The 23,296-nt window shown below is 38.5% G+C and overlaps 1 protein-coding gene and 1 non-coding gene across 2 annotated transcripts in view; one reads left to right on the top strand and one right to left on the bottom strand.

Moving 5' to 3' along the window:
- Positions 1-20,428, top strand: part of LOC112048531 (von Willebrand factor A domain-containing protein 8) — a 37,641-nt gene extending 17,213 nt beyond the window's left edge. The window contains exons 7-21 of the mRNA XM_024086083.2: positions 1,398-1,737; positions 2,096-2,342; positions 3,119-3,259; positions 3,560-3,695; positions 3,919-4,816; positions 5,671-5,876; positions 7,387-7,574; positions 8,850-9,009; positions 10,806-10,961; positions 11,727-11,835; positions 12,339-12,459; positions 14,272-14,452; positions 15,158-15,303; positions 16,997-17,098; positions 17,911-20,428. Of these exons, the coding sequence (XP_023941851.1) occupies positions 1,398-1,737; positions 2,096-2,342; positions 3,119-3,259; positions 3,560-3,695; positions 3,919-4,816; positions 5,671-5,876; positions 7,387-7,574; positions 8,850-9,009; positions 10,806-10,961; positions 11,727-11,835; positions 12,339-12,459; positions 14,272-14,452; positions 15,158-15,303; positions 16,997-17,098; positions 17,911-18,019 (3,240 nt within the window). The 3' untranslated portion in view covers positions 18,020-20,428. The remainder of the gene's footprint in view (positions 1-1,397; positions 1,738-2,095; positions 2,343-3,118; positions 3,260-3,559; positions 3,696-3,918; positions 4,817-5,670; positions 5,877-7,386; positions 7,575-8,849; positions 9,010-10,805; positions 10,962-11,726; positions 11,836-12,338; positions 12,460-14,271; positions 14,453-15,157; positions 15,304-16,996; positions 17,099-17,910) is intronic.
- On the bottom strand, positions 11,612-11,684 carry Trnav-uac (transfer RNA valine (anticodon UAC)). Its single transcript has one exon. It is a non-coding gene; the product is annotated as a tRNA-Val (tRNA).
- Positions 20,429-23,296: the final 2,868 nt, after the last annotated feature.

Genomic DNA, 23,296 nt, shown 5'->3' with positions numbered 1-23,296 from the left:
AAACTGATCATTAGCGCATACGATGTTATTTTTCATTCTTCAGTTTAGTAGAGACATTTTGGTGATTTTGAAGTTGGTTGTAATATTTACTAGCTGACGCCGCGCGGTTTTACCCGCGTGGTCCCCGTTCCCGTTAGAATCCGGGGATAATATATAGCCTATAGCCTTCCTCGATAAATGGGCTATCTAACACTAAAAGAATTTTTCAAATCGGACCAGTATTTACTGAGATTAGCGCGTTCAATCAAACAAACAAACAAACTCTTCAGCTTTATAATATTAGTATAGATTAAAATGTTCATATTTTATTAAATTTAACAAAATAACAGTAGTATGTACCTACCCGTAGATATCTGATGTAAAATACAATCGCCACAGAGCACGAAACAGGTAATTTTGAAATTTTCATCTGTAATGTATAAAGTGCATGCCACAAGTCGCTGCAAGGAAGGGGGTAAATAAAGAAAAGATGAGCAACGAGGTGGTTTTCATAAATCTATACAACTAACACCTTGACCTTGCAACAAAGTTAGCAGATGAGCAAATCGCGTGAAACTTGTTGTATTATAATGATGTAGTAAACCTCAAGGACGTGTCTTGACACGCACGCAAGATCCGTAAAATATTAGCTAGCGATGGTTCCTAACTGATTCTAGATGCCTGTTTAACTATTTCGTGAAGGCACTTCATAGTCGAATGTGTCACGTATTGTAATAAGTTTTTGGTATATTTTTACAAACCTTTGGTACCTATGTATTTAAGGAAATCATCAAGTTGTTCCTAATTTATACTATATCATATCATCTCCCTACACTCTCAGACACTAAATGTTATTTATTTGTTAACTACGGTTGTTCTGTGTGGTGAATGAGCGGGGCAGTAATACGGGTTTTCCACCTAGTACAGGGGCTTTTGCTTGTTTGTAAGATTTAGTTAATGAATAAGGATTTTTTCATACTTTTATACCTGGGTTCCTGAGGCCGTTGTTGTTTGTATTGGCCAAAATGAGCATTCCCATTTTCTCTTTCAGCTGTCTCTGAAGAATCTTAGGCCGGTTCAGGTGGCCGATATCCTTGGTCTGCCGTCTTGTCTTACTAATTGTGTTACTTGTTATAACTTTTCGGAGAAATAATCATTGTAGTAGTACTTCCTCGGACGAGCTCAATCAAACAAAGTTCTACTTCTGCTAATAGTGCCTTTACTGTTATAAGAAATATGAAACGTGTATTCAGACAATATTCCAATAAAATTAAATTACACCAAATTTGATTACTTACATTTTGAAGAAAACATTTGATTGCATAGACTGCTTCTTTACGATTATAGATTTGAAATACAGAGTCCCAATAACTTTGTTGTTTTAAGTAATAACTGTTAATACATATTATTATTTTCAGGAAAGAAACCCTGATATCCCCATACACAAACTCTTGTACATCCTATATCCTTATAACACTTTCCTGTCAAGAAATCACGTAAAGAATGTTGAGGCGGTGTTACACAATCTAAGTATTGATACCAAACCAAAATGGGACATAGCTTTCAAAGGCGTACAGTTTACGGGAAATCAGGCTTTAGTAGACATGAGTATCAATGGGAAGGTATCCCAATTTGGCGTGCAATGTGGAGAGAGACAGAGTAAGAGTGAAATAAAAGGGTACGTCAGAACGGATTACCAGACGCAGCTTCTGAATGAGTTGCTGCTAAGTCACAGTGTTGGAGATTTTTGTGTTGTTGGTACGTATCATCATCATTAATTTTGACCCATCGCGTGACTTTTGTTTAGAATGGTCCTCATACGAAGGTCTTGCGCCTGAGTCACTCAGCGAGCGATGGAGCGAGCTGTGTACCTTACGAAAATCTTTTCTGTTTAGATATTCAAGATAGTTCCTAAATAAGATTTAATATGACAAACATAGTTTAAACTGCAATAGTAATGTCTTGTAAAATAGTAAATCATTTGATTTGACATTTAAGCTTACACAGCCTTAAACCTTAGAAACGTCTATGCTAAGTGACTATCCAATTGACTTTGTACTCAAGATATCCCAGATTAGAGTCGTTCATTTGTAATTATAAACAATTATTGTTGTAGGTCCAAAAGGCTGTGGCAAAAGTCTTCTAGTAAGCCAACTGGCATCTCTCCTGGGCTACACCATAGAACCTATAGTCCTCTACCAGGATATGACAGCCAGGGACCTTATTCAGCAAAGAACTACCCTGGACAACGGAGACACTGTGTGGAGGAACTCCGCCCTGGTGGAAGCTGCTCTAAAAGGTCGTTTAGCTGTACTGGATGGATTGCACCGGATACACGCTAGCACTTTAGCTGTTTTGCATAGGTTAGTTTTACATACTCGACTATGGAAAAACTAAAAGAGGGGACTGTGATTTTAACAGTAAATATATGTGTGTATTTAAATATGTGGGTATATGTATATTACTGCGTAAACTATTGACCCGACTTTGATGAATACAATGTTTCCATCAATTTGTTGTGGTCTGGCATAGACCTAAGATAAACAATTATAATGAACTAGTATTTAAAATCAATTAAAGAAAACTTGTAGTCATTTTTGTATACATTGGGTGCAATTGTTTTTTCTCTATAAAAGTTACTTTATGTCATTTTCGGTACCCCAGATGACTCGTACACAAAAAACTATTATGGCTTCTAGAGTAAAGGTGTAAAAGTTAAACAAACTTAGTTTTCCATTTATAATATTAGTAGTATGTATTTATTTTTGTAAAATGATTTTTCTTATAAATTTGTAAAGCCATCTGGTATTCTTACTTACTTCGTTTACTAGTATTCTAAGCAAATACACCTAAAAAGTAGGTAATCGTGGCACCCTTAACTCGGGTTTATTATTTCTTTTGTAACCTGTTTAAATTTTACGTAAGCATGTCTGCGGGGGTAAAAAAAACAAGATTTTATATCTAATAGCTCTATCACATTTAGGTCGTATCGTACGTAGAGTACCCACGTACGGTATCGTACAAAATCTTTATTTTAAAGTTTCGAACAGAACGGAAAGTTCATACATGCAAGGTCAAGCGACGCCATCAATCACTTGCATTTCACTTTTATCGCATTGTAGTTTCCCTATTGTTATAGATTAGTGCACGATAGAGAGTTGCAGCTACATGACGGCACAAGGTTGCTTCGACATGACAGATATGATGAGCTGGTTAGCTCTGGACTAACGCAGGAGGACCTAGCAGAGAGCGGAGTGAAAAGAATACATCCAGCATTTAGGTAAGTAGAGACATGTGTGAAAGGGGAATGCTCAGGCCTATCGTAACCACCTGGCAATTTACTTATATTTGAATTAATCTTGGTAATTCTACTTTAATAATGAAATCATTATTTTGCCAAAAAAAGTTACTACTAAGCCTTATTTAAAGAAATCCTTATTTATACTCGGACATCATAATATTATCATCTCCATATACTTTTATAGGGGGGTATACCTGGGTATCCCTGGGCCGACGTTGTACGAGCCGGTTCCAAAATATGGTCCACATTTTGGGAAATAAATTTTTTTTTTTGTTTTAGAATAGTTGCTTTGGCGGAGCCGCCTGCACTGGGTACGGGTCAACAATGGCTATCTCCTGAAATTCTCAGTCTGTTCTTGTTCCACGAGATGAGAAATTTAAGCAAGGAGGAGGAAATATTCATCATTAATTCCTTAGTAAGTTGAGATTTTTGAATTATACGAGAATAAACTTTTCTGTTACTTAATTTTCGAATTCAGAGACAATTTTTTTACATAAAATTATTTTAAATTAGAAACTCACTTTACCTGGTTCCTTGCACAAACTCGTATCCCAAAAACATTCATTAATAACCAAAATTGTGTTATTTATACTCTTGTAAACTTATTAATAACTAATAAAGTGTCAATTTATTTTCAGTATGGAGAGCTCTCGAATCCTTTGCACTCTATTATAGATTTGGCCGATCAATTAAGAAAATCCGAGGATAGCACTCTCAAAAATCTCTCTTCATCTCTATCCACTAGACAACTCTTACGTATCGCCAGTCGAATGGCCAAGTATCCCACCGATTCGTCTTACGAGACCGTACAAAGAACATTCCTAGCGAAATTCCTGCCAAACTTAGCCAGAAGAGCCTTAGACAGTGCCAGTTCCAAGATCGGAATAGATCCTCCATCCAAATTTGGCATATTCAATCGTGAACCGCAAAAAGTCGTTTGCTCAGTCAAAGATGGTATTCTCACAATAGGAAACACCAGTACAAATATTTACAAAACAGACGCTTTGACTAAAGTTCCAGACATTTTGTTCTACGACGTTCCACAACACATGAGATTGTTGGAATGGTTGCTCCAAGACTTTTTGCTCGGAAACCATCTGTTGTTAGTCGGCAACCAAGGCGTTGGCAAGAATAAGATAGCTGACAGACTTCTCCAGCTTTTAAATCGTCCAAGAGAGTACATCCAGTTACATAGAGATACTACAGTTCAGTCTCTGACAGTTCAACCCACTGTCAGAGACGGGATCGTCATCTATGAAGATTCTCCTTTGGTGAAAGCTGTGAATTATGGCCACGTATTGGTCGTGGACGAGGCAGATAAAGCGCCGACTCACGTCACCTGTATTCTGAAGACGCTAGTTGAGAATGGGGAAATGATTCTGAGCGATGGAAGGAGAATAGTTCCACAAGATATGCTGGAAAGCTCTGGGGGCGATGTATCAAGCTTTATTCCCGTGCATGACGATTTCAGGATGATAGTCTTGGCTAACAGACCGGGATTTCCGTTTTTGGGGAATGATTTCTTTGCTTCCTTGGGTATGCATATTTTTAATTATTAATATGTCAATTTAATCATATGATTTTGTCATTCACAGTCGCAAAAGAGGGTCTTATAAGATTAACGTGGGTCTGTGCAACAGAGTATGTACAAAGGACGGAAAGAAGTCGTTACTTTGGTTAGTCTAGGCTAATCGTTACTTTTTTTAGCGACCAATATTTCTGTTAGGAATGGTATTAGTAGTATTATATATAGTCCAGCGGACGAGGATCGAACCATAACCTCTGGGTGATGAGTCTGGTGGGAGCTGAGCTTTAGACCATAATTATTGGCTGTCGGGGTTGTATTAAAATTATCGGGGTTATATCTGGAGGGTGTGTGTTCGAATCCGGTCCGGGGCATGCCCTTGAACTTTTCAGTTGTGTGCATTTTAAGAAATATCACGTGTCTCAATCGGTGAAGAAAAAACATAGTGAGGAAACCTGCATACCAGAGAATTTTCTTTATTCTCTGCGTGTGTGAAGTCTGCCAATCCGTATTGGGCCAGCGTGGTGGACTATTAACCTAACCCTTATTCTGAGTGGAGACTCGAGTTCAGCAGTGAGCCGAATTTGGATTGATAATGATGATGTTTTCTGCAGATCTATATACAGAACTGAAAGAAATCGGTCTTTCTTATCTCTCTTATATTCGAATAGAACATAATTACATAACATATACTAATAGACCAGAGACCACCAGAGAGTTATCTTAATTCTCTGCGTGTGTGAAGTCTGCCAATCCGCATTGGGCCAGCGTAGTGGACTATTAACCTAACCCCTCTTATTCTGAGTGGAGACTCAAGTTCAGCAGTGAGCCATACCATATGTTAATAGAACTTATTACTTTTTAGGTGACCTGTTCTCGTGCCATGCAGTAGACAATCCCTCAGTAGACTCCGAGCTAGAGTTGCTCCGGTCATACGGACCGGACGTCCCTCAGGATATCATGAGCAAGTTGGTGCAGGCCTTCGCTCAGCTCAGGAGTATGGCCGACCAGGGGCAGTTGACCTACCCCTACTCTACACGGGAGCTTGTCAATATTGTCAAACATTTGCAGGTATTTTTTTTTATTCTTTACAAGTTAGCCCATGACTACAATCTCACCTGATGGTAAGTGATGATGCAGTCTAAGTTGGAAGCGGGCTAACTTGTTACGAGGAAGATAAAAATCCACACTCCTTTCAGTTTCTACACGACAACGTACCGGATCGCTAAATCGCTTGGTACGTCTTTGTCGGTAGGGTGGTAACTAGCCACAGCCGAGGCCTCCCTCCAGCCAAAAGGTATATCTGTAACTTGCGTGGTTTCTGTTCCCGTAGAAATACGGGGATAATGTATAGCCTCCCTCTATAAATGGGCTATCGATCACTGAAAGAATTTTTAAAATCGGACCATTCGTTCCTGAGATTAGCGTGTTCAAACAAACTCTTCAGCTTTATAATATTAGTATAGAAGTATAGATCACTATCTACATACCGCCATTAAACTTAGCGGGCCTACCGCACGAAGTAACGAGGGAAGTAGGTAGAGATGTCATGTCTTAGTTAGTCGTCGTGCCGAATTTCAAGCCGATCGTCCTGCCTACTGAAACCTACTGTCCTGGACTAGTGGTGGCGTCGCGTCACGGGGTAATATCGCGGCAAAGATAAACCGCCAAGCGATTTACTGTTCTGGTACCGCTTGCATCATCACTTGTTATCAAGTGAGATTGTAGTCAAGGGCTAAGTTGTAAAAAATTAAAAAAAAAAGTAAACTGATGATGATAATAGGCTACTTGCCTCTTTTGTAAACAGTGTTTAAATTATTATGGAAGTATTATAAGCTATATTTTATTTTGTCTAGTCAATAATATAAAACCAGTAAAAAATTTAATATAAATGAAAAAATATCTACGTAAATTTATTGCCGCCGAAACACAACACATTAGCAAGTGACGTCATTCATAGAGATAACAGCGTGATTGGCGTTTGCAGTGATGTGATTATATCACCCCATATTCGGCTAATTGCTGAGCTCGAGTCTCCTCTCAGAATGAGAGAGGTAAGGCCAATAGTCCACAACGCTGGCCCAATGCGGATTGGCAGACTTCACACACTCAGAGAATTAAGATAATTCTCTGGTATGCAGGTTTCCTCACGATGTTTTCCTTCACCGACTGAGACACGTGATATTTAATTTCTTAAAATGCACACAACTGAAAAGTTGGTGGTGCATGCCCCGGACCGGATTCGAACTCACACCCTCCGAAATCGGAGGCAGAGGTCATATCCACTGGGCTATCACGGCTCTTATGTTATATGGGTTGATGACGATTATATCATGTCACCGCAAGCGCCAATCTCACACCGATGCCTTGTAGCGAATGACGTTACAGTTTATGTTTAGCGTTTGCGGTGACATGATAAAAATACAATTTTGTTTTATAAAAATATTACAATTACGAGATTATTTTCACAAATAAAAATGTGATATTAAGCATCTAAACTGCCTCGATGCAAAAAATCTTCTTAGTATTGTACAGTAGGCGAGTAGCCTATTATAAAAATGATGAAATGGTGTATTTGAAGAAATACCCAGAAGAAGACTTGGCGACGGCGATCGGGAACGTGTTCGACTTCGACCGCTACAGCAAAGACATGGCGGACGCGCTGCTGGAGGTTCTGCATGCCAGCGGGCTGCCCACCGAAGGTGTGCTGGAGGGACGGTCGAAGGAGGCGCTGAAGAAGATACAGATGACCATTGAGAGAACTAGCGGGTAAGTTATAACATCAGTGAACAAGCTCCTTTTTGACGGCCTCTGTGGCGCAGTGGTATGCGCGGCGGATTTACAAGACGGAGGTCCTGGGTTCGATCCCCGGCTGGGCAGATTGAGATTTTCTTAATTTGTCCAGGTCTGGCTGGTGGGAGGCTTCGGCCGTGGCTAGTTACCACCCTACCGGCAAAGACGTATCGCCAAGCGATTTAGCGTTCCGGTACGATGCCGTGTAGAAACCGAAAGGGGTGTGGATTTTCATTCTCCTCCTAACAAGTTAGCCCGCTTCCATCTTTGGACTGCATCATCACTTACCATCAGGTGAGATTGTAGTCAAGGGCTAACTTGTAAAGAATAAAAAAAAAAAAGCTCAAACGAATTATTGTACAAGACCTGCCTCGCTAGACGTTAATTTTCTGTCAAAGTATATGATCAAAGATCTAATGCGATTATAAAAACTGTCTCGATAGTATCGATGTTTCATAGTTGTAATCGTGTTCGTCGGTTAAAGAACGCCGTAAAAATACCTTTTTGTGTAATTGAATGGTGTAAAAAACGGGCAAAAACTTCTAGCTTAGTAAAAGATATATACCAAATCTTAGCTCGTTTTCCTCAGAAAATGACAGAAAATTTAGCTTGTGAATATGGATGCGATACTGGTCCTTCTATAATGAATAATGTTAACTATTTTTAAATGTTAGCTTTCTGTATTCTCCGTTGAAAATAATTTTTTTTTTTTTGAAAGAATTATTTCGATACGTTAATTAGTTCTCAAGATATGGAATTTTAAAGTGTGCGCGCGGCGACAGCCCTGGTTTAATGTGCGTGACGTCATCGTACAGCACTTGCACGGCCCGTTCGGGCTATTTCGTACTTCTGCCTTGGCTACTGACAAACTAATGGTTAGCCATTAGTCAAAGAGTAAATTAATATAAGGGCCATTAGAACGTAAATACGAAATTGCCCGAACGGGCTGGGCAAATGTTGTACGATGACGTCACTTACAATATGGCGACCGTTAGCGGGAATCGATATTTATGCGAACTTTGAATGCATGTAAAATCATAACTATTTGGTATTTTTAAATAAAACAAAAACTAGTGTATTTGTATATATAAAAGCTTTAATGTTTTAGTATAAAGTGATTTTGCATACTTAGTAACATTCTCCATTTAGCATAACAAAGGTACAAAAACGCGACGTGAAATTATGTGTATAGCCACATATGTTTTCTGTGGTATAGCTAATTAAAAAATATGATAATAAATACATTTTCAGAAAAGACGTATCGTCCCCAAAGCACGGTAAAGAAGACCCGGAGAACCAACCCCATGTCGGTGGTAACACATGGGCGGGGGGCACCGGGGGGAGGGACACGGCTGGGCTGGGGGGCAAGGGGGGGCCTTACCGGCTGGACAAAGGGCATGACGTGCACCAGGTGAGTTATACATCTATAGCTCAACGGTAACAGGGCCGGACTCATTGGCATGTCGTGTACCAGGTGAGTTATACATCTATAGCTCAACGGTAACAGGGCCGGACTCATTGGCATGACGTGTAGCAGGTGAGTTATACATCTATAGCTCAACGGTAACAGGGCCGGACTCATTGGCATGACGTGTAGCAGGTGAGTTATACATCTATAGCTCAACGGTAACAGGGCCGGACTCATTGGCATGACGTGTAGCAGGTGAGTTATACATCTATAGCTCAACGGTAACAGGGCCGGACTCATTGGCATGATGTGTACCAGGTGAGTTATACATCTATAGCTCAACGGTAACAGGGCCGGACTCATTGGCATGACGTGTACCAGGTGAGTTATACATCTATAGCTCAACGGTAACAGGGCCGGACTCATTGGCATGACGTGCACCAGGTAAGTTACACATCTATAGCTCAACGGTAACAGGGCCGGACTCATTGGCATGACGTGTACCAGGTGAGTTATACATCTATAGCTCAACGGTAACAGGGCCGGACTCATTGGCATGTCGTGTACCAGGTGAGTTATACATCTATAGCTCAACGGTAACAGGGCCGGACTCATTGGCATGACGTGTACCAGGTGAGTTATACATCTATAGCTCAACGGTAACAGGGCCGGACTCATTGGCATGATGTGCACCAGGTGAGTTACACATCTATAGCTCAACGGTAACAGGGCCGGACTCATTGGCATGACGTGCACCAGGTGAGTTACACATCTATAGCTCAACGGTAACAGGGCCGGACTCATTGGCATGACGTGTACCAGGTGAGTTATACATCTATAGCTCAACGGTAACAGGGCCGGACTCATTGGCATGTCGTGTACCAGGTGAGTTATACATCTATAGCTCAACGGTAACAGGGCCGGACTCATTGGCATGACGTGTACCAGGTGAGTTATACATCTATAGCTCAACGGTAACAGGGCCGGACTCATTGGGGTCGTGGTTCTTATTACCTTGTACCTTTATTTCTTGTAAAAAAAGTTGGCAAACCTAAAACGAGGAAACGACGCATGACGACCATGTTTTTTCCAGTGTGCTGCTGGCTCCATCGAATTATAAGACATTGTCACGTCAAAAAAATTAAAAATAAACTGGTTAGCGCTTCTTATTTTCTTACTATTCCGAATACTGATGTAGGACACCTAATTTAAAGTTAACTGATAAAGAAAGACAAGGGTCAGATTTTGCGTGTCATGGTATCGCAAATTAAAGTTATTTCGACTGAGTTGATTTTTGGCAAAAGGTTCAAAGTTAGTAAAGTTACTGAAAGTCAAGGTCGTCGTGGTCGCTAACTATGGGCCTCATAGGAAGGCTCAGAGTCACACAGCGGGCGATGGAACGAGCTATGTTAGGAGCATCTCTGCGTAATCGAATCAGAAATGAGGAGATCCGCAAACGAACCAATGTCACAGACATAGCTCAAAGAGTTACGAAGCTGAAGTGGCAATGGGCGGGGCACATAGTTCGAAGAGCCGATGGACGTTGGGGTCCCAAAGTGCTGGAATGGCGACCCCGCACTAGTAAGCGCAGTATTGGCCGACCCCCCACCAGTTGGACTGACGACATCAAGCGAGTCGCAGGGATTCGCTGGATGCAGGTGGTTCAGTATCGTGATGTTTGGAAGTCCTTACAAAAGGCCTATATCCTGCAGTGGACGTCCATCGCCTGATATGATGATGATGATGAAGGTCGTCGTAGAAGATTCCCAATTTTTAAAGTATTGTCTATGTTTTATCAGTTATCGGACGCTGAAAAGGACGACGTACCAGAACACGTGAAGAAGGCGGCGCGCGATATGAACAGGAAGGCTTTCGAGGAGAGATTGAAGGAGATTAGGATGAGCGAATTCGATGCCAAGCTCTATGGACAGTTCCTACGGGCTGTGCAACCTCAGGTTAGTATACCATATTGTACAGACGAAAATAAATATATTATATAACCTCCTAGAGTTTAAATAACATCACATCACACTAATCACACTTCACATCACACATTACACTAATCACACTTCACATCACACATTACACTAATCACACTTCACACCACACATTACACTAATCACATCACACATCACACTAATCACACTTCACATCACACATCACACTTCACATCACACTTATATATAAATGCGAAAGTTTTTGTGTAAGTGTGTATGTTCGTTCCTCCTTTGCGCTGCGGCTACTGAAGCGATTTGGAATGAAAATAGATTTCAGTCTGGATTAACACATAGGCTATTTTCATCCCAGAAATATCCATGGTTCCCGCGGGATTTGTGAAAAACTGAATTCCACGCCGACGAAGTCGCAGGCGTCCGCTAGTGTTTTTTTATTCTTTACAAGTAAGCCGTTGACTACAATCTCACCAGATGGTAAGTGATGATGCAATCTAAGATGGTAGCAGGCTAACTTGTTAGGACGATGAAAATCCACACCCCTTTCGGTTTCTACACGACATCGTACCGGAACGCTAAATTGCTTGGGTAGTAATTAGCCACGGCGGAAGCCTCCCACTAGCCAGAGCTGGACCAATTAAGAAGACTTAAATCGGCCCTGCCGGGGATCGAACCCAGGACCTCCGTCTTGTAAGTCCATCGCGCATACCACTGCGCCACAAGGCCGTCGAACTTTAGTTTTATTTATATGTATTGATTGTTTTGTAGATAGGAGCACTTCGGGGGGTGCTGGCAGAGTTGCAGGCAAAGAAGAAAGAGCGACAGTGGAGCCGCCACCAGACCAGCGGGGAGTTGGACGACGGCAAGATTATTGAAGGTATTAGTAGAAACTGCATTTATATGCAACATACATCGAAATATGCATGAGAATACAAAAAATTGCAACAAAGAATAATAAAAGATTTTTTAATAGTTAATATATTTTTGTTAAAAAGGGACATAGTTCGAAGTGCCGATGGACGTTGGGGTCCCAAAGTGCTGGAATGGCGACCTCGCACTAGTAAGCGCTGTATTGGTCGACCCCCCACCAGATGGACTGACGACATCAAGCGAGTCGCAGGGATTCGCTGGATGCAGGTGGCTCAGTATCGTGATGTTTGGAAGTCCCTACGAAAGGCCTATGTTCTGCAGTGGACGTCCATTGGCTGATATGATGATTATGATAAAAAAGTGCAGTCAGTTACAAATATAACGATTACAAATAACATTTTACAGCATTAGATATTGTTCCGTTTGTTCGGTAGATCAATTTCGCGAGGTAGATTATAATCTAACGGTATTTACATTTTTACGGTGACATATACGTGCGTGTTGTTTCAGGGCTGACAGGCGAGAGATCGATCTACAGGCGGCGGACGGAGCAAGAGCCGCCGCCGGGCTCGCCGCCGGACAAACCCAAGCGGCTGCGACTAGTGTTGGACGTGTCGGGCAGTATGTACAGGTGAGCTTTATAATCATAACTAGCGGACGCCCGCGACTTCGTCCGCGTGGAATTTAATTTTGCACAAATCCGTCGAGAACCATGGATTTTTCCGGGATAAAAAGTAGCCTATGTGTTAATCCATGCTGTAATATATCTTAATACCAAATTTCAGCTAATTCGGTTCAGTAGTCGAGCCGTGAAAGAGTAACAAACATTCATGTCATAAATTTTTTGCAAATCTCGGGAAACCATGGATTATTTCAGGATAAAAAGCCTATGTGTTAATCCAGAGTAAAATCTATTTCCATTCCAAATTTCAGCCAAATCGCTTCAGTAATAGCGGCGTTAAAGAGTAACAAACATCGAAATATCCAAACATCCATACAAGCTTTTGCGTTTATAATATTAGTAGGATAACCGTTTATTTGCAAAAAATATTGTTCTTTACAACATTCAACTAAATTAACAGTGTGCAAATATTATACATGGTGAAAATTAAAAAAAAAACAGTCACAATTACCAAAATAAATGAAATGAAATTAAGAAAAAGATAAATACAATCAGTCACAATTACGAAATTAAATTAAATGAAATTACAAACAAAAGAAAAAATAACACCAACACTCATAATTATCAAATTAAATGAAAAATAAAATAAAGATATATAATACACAAAATTTATTATTCTTACAATTATTATTTTAATAGTTCTTTGACATTATATTAGGTTTGATATATCGCTCGTCCAGATTAAATATTTTTCAAACCGTTTTGACGTGATAACCTCTTGAACGCCGCCGCCGCCGCACGAAAAGGTGTCACGTTCTGCATGAGCAGAGAGTGCAAGCAAAAGTTTATCAAGGATCAATCAATAGAGACGCACGATCCGCCTTAGTGACACATTTATACAGAATGTCCTGTAATTAATGGATAAAACGCAAATTATAGATACACCACTTAATTATCTTAAAGCAAATTTGAATAATTTTACAAAAATCCCTAGAGTTACCAAGTTATATATTTTTTTTCGGATTTTCAAATATTTTCTATCTTAAATCAGTTTTTTCAATGTTCAAAATCTGGTTTTTGTTAAATATTACAGAATAAATTACCAACGTACTAATACGATAATACTCTTTTTGTAAATAATGTTTTATTTGTTTTGTAGAAGAAGCTTTGAGAGCAATAATTGTTTTTCTTTCATGAGCAATGTCAAGATGACCCGATTTAAAAAAAATGTCATGTAGAAAATGGTTATGACTGAAGTGTACTATCATTTTAAAATCTTGTACACTTTGAGGTTTGTAATTGGTATAAAACTTGTGTCTACTCTTTGTAGTTACAAAGTGGCTGATAAAAATTTATGGGAGGGCCTGAATTTTCAATACAAGAAAAAAAATTTAAAGTGCACATTCCAATTTTATTATTCACTATTTGCGTATCTACCATTTGCGTTTTATCCATTAATTACGTGACATCCTGTATAATTTATCGAAAACATTTAAATTATGTCCTTGGTGTTATACAAAATAATGACAATAATTCAATACATATAACGTATGCAATTTGTCATTAATGTTTTCTTATCACGTTATCATCAAAAAAAGTAAATCTTTTTCACGCACGCATGGGAAGTAAACTGGTGAATACGTGTAATCGGGCGAAGATTTTAAGATGCGTGCGTTTCATGCCTTAAAATACCAGCAGATGGCGTTCTTAGAGAACTTTGACACAATCCATATTGATCCACCTCAAGAACCTGTTGCAGTTTTTTTCAATTTTGAAAGATTGTTTACTTAGTCTATCAAAACTTTCGTCACAAAATTTCAGATTTAATTCGTACGACGGCCGCCTGGAGCGTTCGATGGAGGCGGTGGTGCTGCTAACGGAGGCGCTGCGCGGCTACGAGGCGCGCATCCGGTACGACATGCTCGCGCACTCGGGCGAGGAGCACGCGCTGGAGCTGGTGCGCGTCGGCCGCGTGCCGGAGAGCGAGAAGGAGAGGCTGCAGGTGAGCGACGTCGACGGCGCTGGTGCTGCTGACGGTACATGTGCGCGCACTCGGGCGAGGAGCACGCGCTGGAGCTGGTGCTGCTGACGGTACTTCACACGCCACATGGTGGTATCCACAGATATAAAAAAAGAGAGATAGCTAATCTGTCATTTTTATTACTGAAGCCAGCGTACTCGTGGGCTTGTCCTAAACGTACACATCAATGTAAAAATATAGCACTAACATTATGGGTAATTATGATGTTGAAGAAATTTTAAAGACTGCGTAGGCACTCGTTACTGAAATCGATTAATTAACGCATATTTCCAGACATGAGATCATTCCCACCCTTTAAATTAATCAGCTCTAATTATCATTGAGCCGTGATAGCCTCTGCCTCCAACTCCGGAGGGTGTGGGTTCGAATCCTTTTCGGGGCATGCACCTCCAAATTTTCAGTTTTAAGAAATTAAATATCACGTGTCTCAAACGGTGAAGGTAAACATCGTGAGGAAACCTGCATACCAGAGAATTTTCTTAATTCTCTGCGTGTGTGAAGTCTGCCAATCCGCTTTGGGCCAGCGTGGTGGACTATTGGCCTAACCCCTCTCATTCTGAGAGGAGACTCGAGCTCAGCAGTGAGCCGAATATGGGTTGATAGTGATGATGATGATGAATTATCATTATTTTTAATTAACTGAAAGCATGGTGTATACTTGTGCAGATAATCCGCACAATGCACGCGCACGCGCAGTTCTGCTGGTCGGGCGACAACACGCTGGCGGCCACCAAGCACGCCATCTCCACGCTTGCCAACGAAGACGCTGACGAAGCCATTGTGTTGATCCTGTCCGATGCTAATCTGAGGAGGTAAGAGCTTTATTCAGAACTAGAAGAAAAACAAATACTATATTGCATAAATACAATATACAAAAAACATATGATATATTATTGGATAGAAGCAGGCGTTACTTTGTGGAAGTTCATCATGATTATATAATGATTTATTTATTTTGATATCCTCCGCGAAAAGGCGACGAACCCATGCGACGACGTCACCCAGGTCCGACAAAATACTAGAGAGTATTTTGTCGGACCGGACGGTTTCGGGGTGAAACGTACGTAGAGACGTACGTTTCTCCCCGAAACCGGAGCATCTTCAGGAGATGTTGACTCTACAACGTGCAATTGCAAAACTTTTCGCGGATGATAGCAAAATAAATAAATCATTATATAATATGATATATTAAACTAACTAAAAAACGTTTGCGATGATTATCAGCAAAATCTGTCTATAACTTGTTTAAAGGCAACCTCATCACACTTCACATCACAGTATCACACTATCACATCACACTTCACATTAATATTATAAAGTCAAAAGTTTGTGTCGTGTATGTTTGTTTCTCCTTTACGCTGCAGCTACTGAAGCGATTTGACTGAAATTTGGAATGGAATACTCTGGAACTGGATTACACAGGTTACTTTTAAAAAATCCATGGTTCATCAATTCAGTTTTTCACAAATCCCACGCGGACGAAGTTGCGGGCGTCCGCTAATACTGGATGCACGCGCACAAAATATATTGAAAGAAAGAAATAAAGAAAAATGCGTTTATTTCGGAATTATGCCACACATCACAATATCTCCAGTACACCAGGTCATCCAGGACAATACCCTGCAATGTGTGGCATAACCCAGAAAATGGCCCCAGCTCAGCACAATGCTACGTGCCCATTAAAATCACGACATGAAGCTCTTTTCAGCTGGAACCACAGATCGGGTAACGCCACGAACACAGCCAACATAACCTTATAATCTATACGAATACTACACCGGCATTTAAACTAAAAAATTAACTAATAATAAATAACCAAAAGGAACTAAACTGGGTTAAACTATTGGGTTAATGAAAAATATTGTAACAGTATTTTAATAAGTATAATAAATACATATGTACATACATTTTAATAGATATATAGTTCTGTGCAAATAAAAATGTTATATTTCTAAGTATTTCTTATATGATGAACAAACTTACTAAACCATTGTAAACATCCACATATATGCATGAATAAAAATAAATACTAAATACTTTGCCTTACTTCAACTGCAGCAAATTCTATATTAAAACATTCATTACCTGATCATCATTATCTTACCGAGTTACTCTAGTAGAATCTTACCGGGGGAAAGGACTATTCGACTTTATAGGAATTCCTCTCTCGGAGTTTTTACCTCTTTATCCTTCAGGATGGATCCGAAACCCGCACGCACAGATATACTCAAATAATTAAAATTAATAAACTGCATGCATAACTAAGATTTATTCAATTTTCTGTGTAATATGTATTTTTTATTGATTCTGTTGTTGTTGTTGTTGTTGTTGTTGTCGTCGACGTCGTCATCGTCGTCGTCATTGTTGGTGTCATCGTTGTTGTTAGTGGTGACATCGTTCTTGTTGTTGTCGGTTGATGTTGATAATGATTTTAAACTGACTTGCGAAATGTAGAATGTTCTATGATGGCTGTGTGAATGTAATTTTATTGTTCTTTTCTTTCAGATACGGCATTGCACCCGAGCATCTAGGAACCATTCTTACATCTGACCCCAGAGTACAAGCGCATGTCATTTTCATAGGAAGCCTTGGTGACGAAGCCAATACGTAAGTCAAGTCTTCATTTTTTGAGTATGCCCGACTAGTTTCGAACCTATACGGGGCCCCTAGTCATGAGCTGGATCTTGCAACAAAGCACGATCAGTTTAGATGGTGCCGCGTTTTAGCCGCATTTCATAATCAATTAATATAATATTGTTTATATTAAATTTGATATGAGTCAAGTAAATCAAAAATCAAAATCAAAAATCATTTATTTCAAGTAGGCTCACTTTACAAGCACTTTTGACACGTCAGTTGACAATTTGTAAAGACTCTACCACCGGTTCGGAAGGCAGGTTCTGCTGAGAAGATACCGGCAAGAAACTCAACAGTTGCTCTTTTGAAAAAGTCATACAGTATTATAATTTACAATTGATAACAATTACAATTTCTTATAGTTTTATTTCCTGTGTGAAGGTGGAAGCTGCTTCAAGCGCTTTTATCTTTAAGGAACACATCAATGTTGTAGTAACCTCGACTAAGTAAATGTTTTTTAACACATTGCTTAAAGCTATGCATTGGCAGGTCCATCACAGTCTTGGGGATCTTGTTATAGAAGAGTACATCCAAATCTACAAAAGATTTTATAACTCTTTGGAGACGATATGCAGAAATAACTAACTTACGCCCGTGTCTATTAAGACGTGGGTTTAAATCTCCTTTTCGTTTGTACAAATTAATATTTTGTCTTACATAGACTATACTGTTATATATATTGATAGGCTACTGTTAGTATACCTATTTCTTTAAAACCCTATTTAGTAGTACCGTATTGTTGTTCTTGTTTGTGGTGTTTTTAATGTATATTTCTGTTGTAGTCTTCTCCGCAAGCTGCCGGTGGGCCACGCGCACGTGTGCATGGAAGTGTCGTCCCTGCCGCACATCATGCAGCAAATATTCGCCTCCTCGCTTCTGCAGAACTCTTGATGTAACTGTAGTGTTTGTGTATATATACAGCAGTAGTGGGAGAAAGCGGGCAGTCTGTCTCTGGCATCGAGAGAAGGCGGACGTGTGCCGCTGGCCATTATAGTGTATAATAGTGTAGTGGTGAGACAGTGACTTACTGCTATTACAGTAAGGACAAGGGACCTTACAGTAACAATGCCTACCTTTAGCAAATTTATTACAAATGTTTTAGCTCTAATTTTACAAAGTTAATCCAAAGGACATGTCCCAAAATGGGCCTTTATAGTTTACAAGCGGGTTGATAGTATTTTTAACAGATATAAGACATAAAGGAGATAGTCCAAAATTGTATAGAGCCCAGGATCAGTCATTGTACCCTAGCGGAAACAAAAGAAGATGTTTTTTTTAACTATTTTTGATTATACAAATTTACGAATTTACTTTAATTCTTTCAAAATAATATTCATTAACTGCCAAGAAATGCAACATTAATATGGGTAATAATGGCGGATAGATGACGTTTTCAATGCCATAATCGATTTGACGTTTGCTGTCAATTGGCATGTCATTGTTGCTATATGGGCGCCATCTAGATATAACTCGAAAACTTGGGTTTTAATTTTATTTATTTCTTTTTATTTAGTTAGATTTATTCACATATTTAGATTTTAATAAAATCCTTCTATTTTTAAATTTTGGATGATACGGGGTACAAGAGTGGACCTGAAATGGACCATCTTCTTTATTACAAATGTTTTAGATCTAATTTTATAAAGTTAATCCAAAGGACATGTCCCAAAATGGGCCTTTATAATTTACAAGCGGGTTGATAGTATTTTTTACAGATATAAGACATACATTTATTGATTAGAACACAATTTTCAGAATTTTTGAAACCACCATTAATTAAATGAAAATTTCGCTCCTAATGATAACCATAAACAATACAGTAAATAGACCATAGACAAAAGAATAGACCATTTCTGAGAATAAAGTGCATTTCTGTAGTCCTTAAGTAGATTAAATATACATACCTACATACCTAAATATTATATACATGTCAGATAAAATGTGGTACACTTTGTTTTTTATTTTATCTAATCTCGTGTAGTATTACTCCAATTATGAAATAAAAATATATCTAAATGACATAGATTATTCACTTATATTAAAAAAGTAATAATTTATGACACTGCGCTTTGTATGAGTAATTTTCCTCAAAACGTATTATAACAATCCGCTAGGGGTAGCATCGACCACCATCCATGCCAATGATAATTTATTTACATTACTGTTTACAAATTATTCTGCAATATCATATACAATTATATACGTTTTGATAGGTTTGACGTTGTTGTCATGGAGATTTCAAAATAAATCGAACGCTAACCGCTAGACTGTGGTAACCGACAAAAACAAAAATTTACAGGAAAACGTTTTTTGTGGTACGAGTATTATGTTGAATTAGAAATTTGCACTAACTTTAAAGTTTGTATCGTTCAGGCGTTTGCAATTTTGCTTACGACAAACAATGGCAATTGTAGATTTTAGCATAAACAACAATACTTAGGTAAGCTAGTTTTATATTATTGTATTTTTAGCAGACTCAGAAGTGGATTACAATAATGAGAAAACCAATATCGGTTCCCCGACCACAAGGTTCACAATATTTGTCAGGACAACTTAATTAACAAATCAAACTGTAACTAAATTAAGACCCTAGAATGGCCTTGAGTGAACTCACGAACTTGTGATCGTTGTATGTAGGGTTAAAGACGCCTTTGCCAGTAACTTAAATGTGTGAGAAATGTGTACGGCTCGAACGCCACGAGCATACTGAACCGTACGACGAGGGCCGAATATCGCAAGTCGTTCCCGCCAATCGGTCGCTACCCTCCCTACTCTTTACGGAAACAAGTCGCGCCACCTAGCGTCGGCACGAGCCAACACGAGATCGAGCGACGTCATATCCGTCTCAGACTACTATTTCCTACAATGTATTAATGCTTGTTGCATGAGATTAGATAAAGTAGAGTATGAAACGTGCATAACTTGTCTAAAGTGAATTTTACTCGTATAAAAAAAAACATACATACAGCCGAACGTAGAACCTCCTCCTTTTTGGAAGTCGGTTAAAAATAAACGAAGTGAGTTTTTATAAAATGCACTCGGGACAGGTGCTTTAATGACTCTCATTATGCAACCATTTTTTAATCTTTTATTATATTAAGTTATTCTATTTTTATATTGATAAACTATAATTTTGTATTATTGTACATTGTTGTGAATAAGCAATATGAGATTAATTACATATATAATATGTAAAAGGTCACTAACCAGGCTGTGGATTATTTTCCAAATATGTTTGTTATTATGTGAATTAAAAGAAATAAAATGAATATTTTAAAATAATATAATTACAAATTATTACTGCATTTGTTTCATTACACCTCTTGCACTAGTATTTTAGTCGATATCGTTCGGAATGTACCTACCTAATAAATGGCTAGGAAAGTCTCGAAGAGTGAGTTTTGCCAGTAATGACCTACGGATCCCAGACTTGGTGGCTAAGTATGGGTCAAAATCACAAAAATAAACTAAAAAGCAAAAAATAACATAATATGTGCTATCTTCTGGTTACTTTGAAGGCGGTGCCAACACAGTGTTGTATTAACCTTTTCTTTCAGCAAAGTATATTTTTTATAAATTAGTTTGAAAAATACTATATTTCGTTGTAGAAATATGTTGGCAACCCTAAGCACAGCAACAATGAGATCGTATCTTTAAAATAATCTTGTATTATATAATACAAAAAATTAATCTACGTTAATATGCCCCAAATAAATTAAGTAGGTCTATCTAAACAATATAAATTAATTTGTACTACATCTATCCTTTTTTAATATTATAAAGCTGAAGAGTTTGTTTGTTTGTTTGATTGAACGCGCTAATCTCAGGAACGCGTTGTCGCAACGCAATGCGACGCGTTGTCGCAACACAATGCGACGCGTTGTCGCAACACAAATCGACGCGTTTTCGGAACACAATGCGACGCGTTGACTTATGATTGGTTTATATATTGGATTTGGTTTGTATTGACTTATGATGGTATAAGAAAAAAATAATACAGTTTCAAATGTAACTTCGCCGCTTTGGTCACCGGCGGAGAATTTTGCCCTGGAAGAGTGATAAAAAAATGTACTTTCTTCAAGAACCAGATCCTTATTTAGGTATACATCTTATTATCATCTTCATATAGGTACTTTTACCTGGTATACCTGGGTTCTGGGTTGTATGGTGGGCATTCCTCTTTGCACGGTGCGTTGTGTGACATCGTAGATTTTTGCGATGCGATGTCGCATCGCAGCGTTGTGTTTTCGCCCTTACTTTTAAAATTGCGCATACCTACTAAAATACCTACCTAGGTAGGTACCTACTTCTATCCCTATACTAACAATATTGTATTTTTAATTTGTAATTTTAGATTTATTGTTGTAATTATTATTTCTGATTGCTCGAGAAACAAATTGGGAAACTGTAATGTTTCTCTGGGCATATTTCATGTGTATAAATAAATAAATAAATATAAAGAGGTAAAGTTTGTGGTGTTGTGGGGGGTAATCTCTGGATCTACTAAAACGATTCTGAAGGTTCTTTTACCTATAGAAATCCACGTTATTTGTGAGTGTGATAGGGTATATTTTATCCCGATTTCTCACGGGAACGGGAAGTAAGCGGGTGAAACCGCGGGGCGTCGGCTAGTCTAATTAAATATGATGGGATTCCACGCGGATGATGACTCATGCAGATTAACCATTTAAAAGATTAAAAGTAGGTATTACTGATAAAAATTAACAGAAGCGAAGTATAAAAGCTAAGAAAATCCTCCGGAAGACTATTCGTATAGTTATCGTTAGTTGTTACAACATGCGTTTACTCGTTCTTTTGGCGCTTATTGGTGCGGCCTGTGGTAAGTTTATATATAACGCCAATCACACACGATCAAGTATAAAAAAATATGAAAATGTTCTTAGGGCTGATTTTCCAATTTGTATCGGTTTTTTGTAGCCGATCTTGCGTATACTTATAACAATTTGCATAATATCTAATATGATAAAGTGTCCCATAAAAGTTACAACCTCACAAGCAACCTCTTTGATTTATTAATAATAGCTTATAGTCAGTCTTTTAAGATTTTAATAACAAAACATCATGAAATTATTTAATAAGGATTGTTGTAACAGCAACAACATGACAAACAAAAGCTGCAATCAGAGTTGCATGGAAATGCCTAGGGGAGGCCTGTGCAAACTGATAATTCTGCTACCGATGTCGAAGAGTAGAATAAATAATTGATTTAGATAATAATTAATTAATAGTAGATTGTTGTACAAGGGGCTAAAAGACGAAGGAAGAAAAGAGACAGAAGCATTATATACGAGGTATTTTTAGGACCCGAGACGTAAGGCGAGGGCCGCCTAAATAGAAACCGAGTTTATAATGGGTTTAGCCCAACGTGTTACACTCTGCTTTTCACTACGATTGCGAGAAAATAAAATAGTTTAGTACAATATTCAATGATTTATTTTAATTGAAAATTAAATGTACAAAGTCTACAATTTTGGATATTAAGGGAGATGCTTTTACCCGGTAACATAATTTCCGACTACTGTGAAGATGAATAATAAGTATGTAAGGTAAACGTGGGAGATAATAGTTTAAAAAACTCCTTTCGTAAGTGAATCCATTCGTTGTTGTTTTATCCACTTATTAAATTTTTCGTAGGTATTCGTAGGTATCGTAGGTAAGTATTTAAGTAAATGCGTCTCGACTTTGATGGTAACATTGGAAATTTCATCCATCTTTAAATTAGGATCACCATTCTCACTAGATGAAGACAACAATAACAATTATTGTTGAAAAATATGTAAGTTACGATCACAAATTTACAATGAATTTCTGAAAAAAATCAAGTGTGGATTATTCACGCCAATTGTTTTTTAAATTATCGCTTTTTAATTTTATTTTTTTTACATGAGAAAAAGGCAAAGGATGTCCCATGTCTTCAAATCTCGCTCTATTAGCAACTCAATAAAAATTAAATAAAAAATAAACGCATTGCACAGACAAGAACGCTGCATTTCATTCCAATTTAAAGTTTTTTATTTATTTTTCAAAACAATCAGGGCCTTACGTATACCTATAATTTTCCCCGTTTGCCCCTCCAAGAAGGACCGGAGCAGACTGTGCTTTCGGTGCGGTGGAGAAGGACACAAGGCGGCGGGTTGCGTGGGCACT

Source organism: Bicyclus anynana, chromosome 14 (assembly GCF_947172395.1).
Source record: "Bicyclus anynana chromosome 14, ilBicAnyn1.1, whole genome shotgun sequence".
NCBI classification, from domain to species: domain Eukaryota; kingdom Metazoa; phylum Arthropoda; class Insecta; order Lepidoptera; family Nymphalidae; genus Bicyclus; species Bicyclus anynana.
Note: the sequence above shows the minus strand (reverse complement) of the source record. Positions and strands in the feature narration are given on the sequence as shown.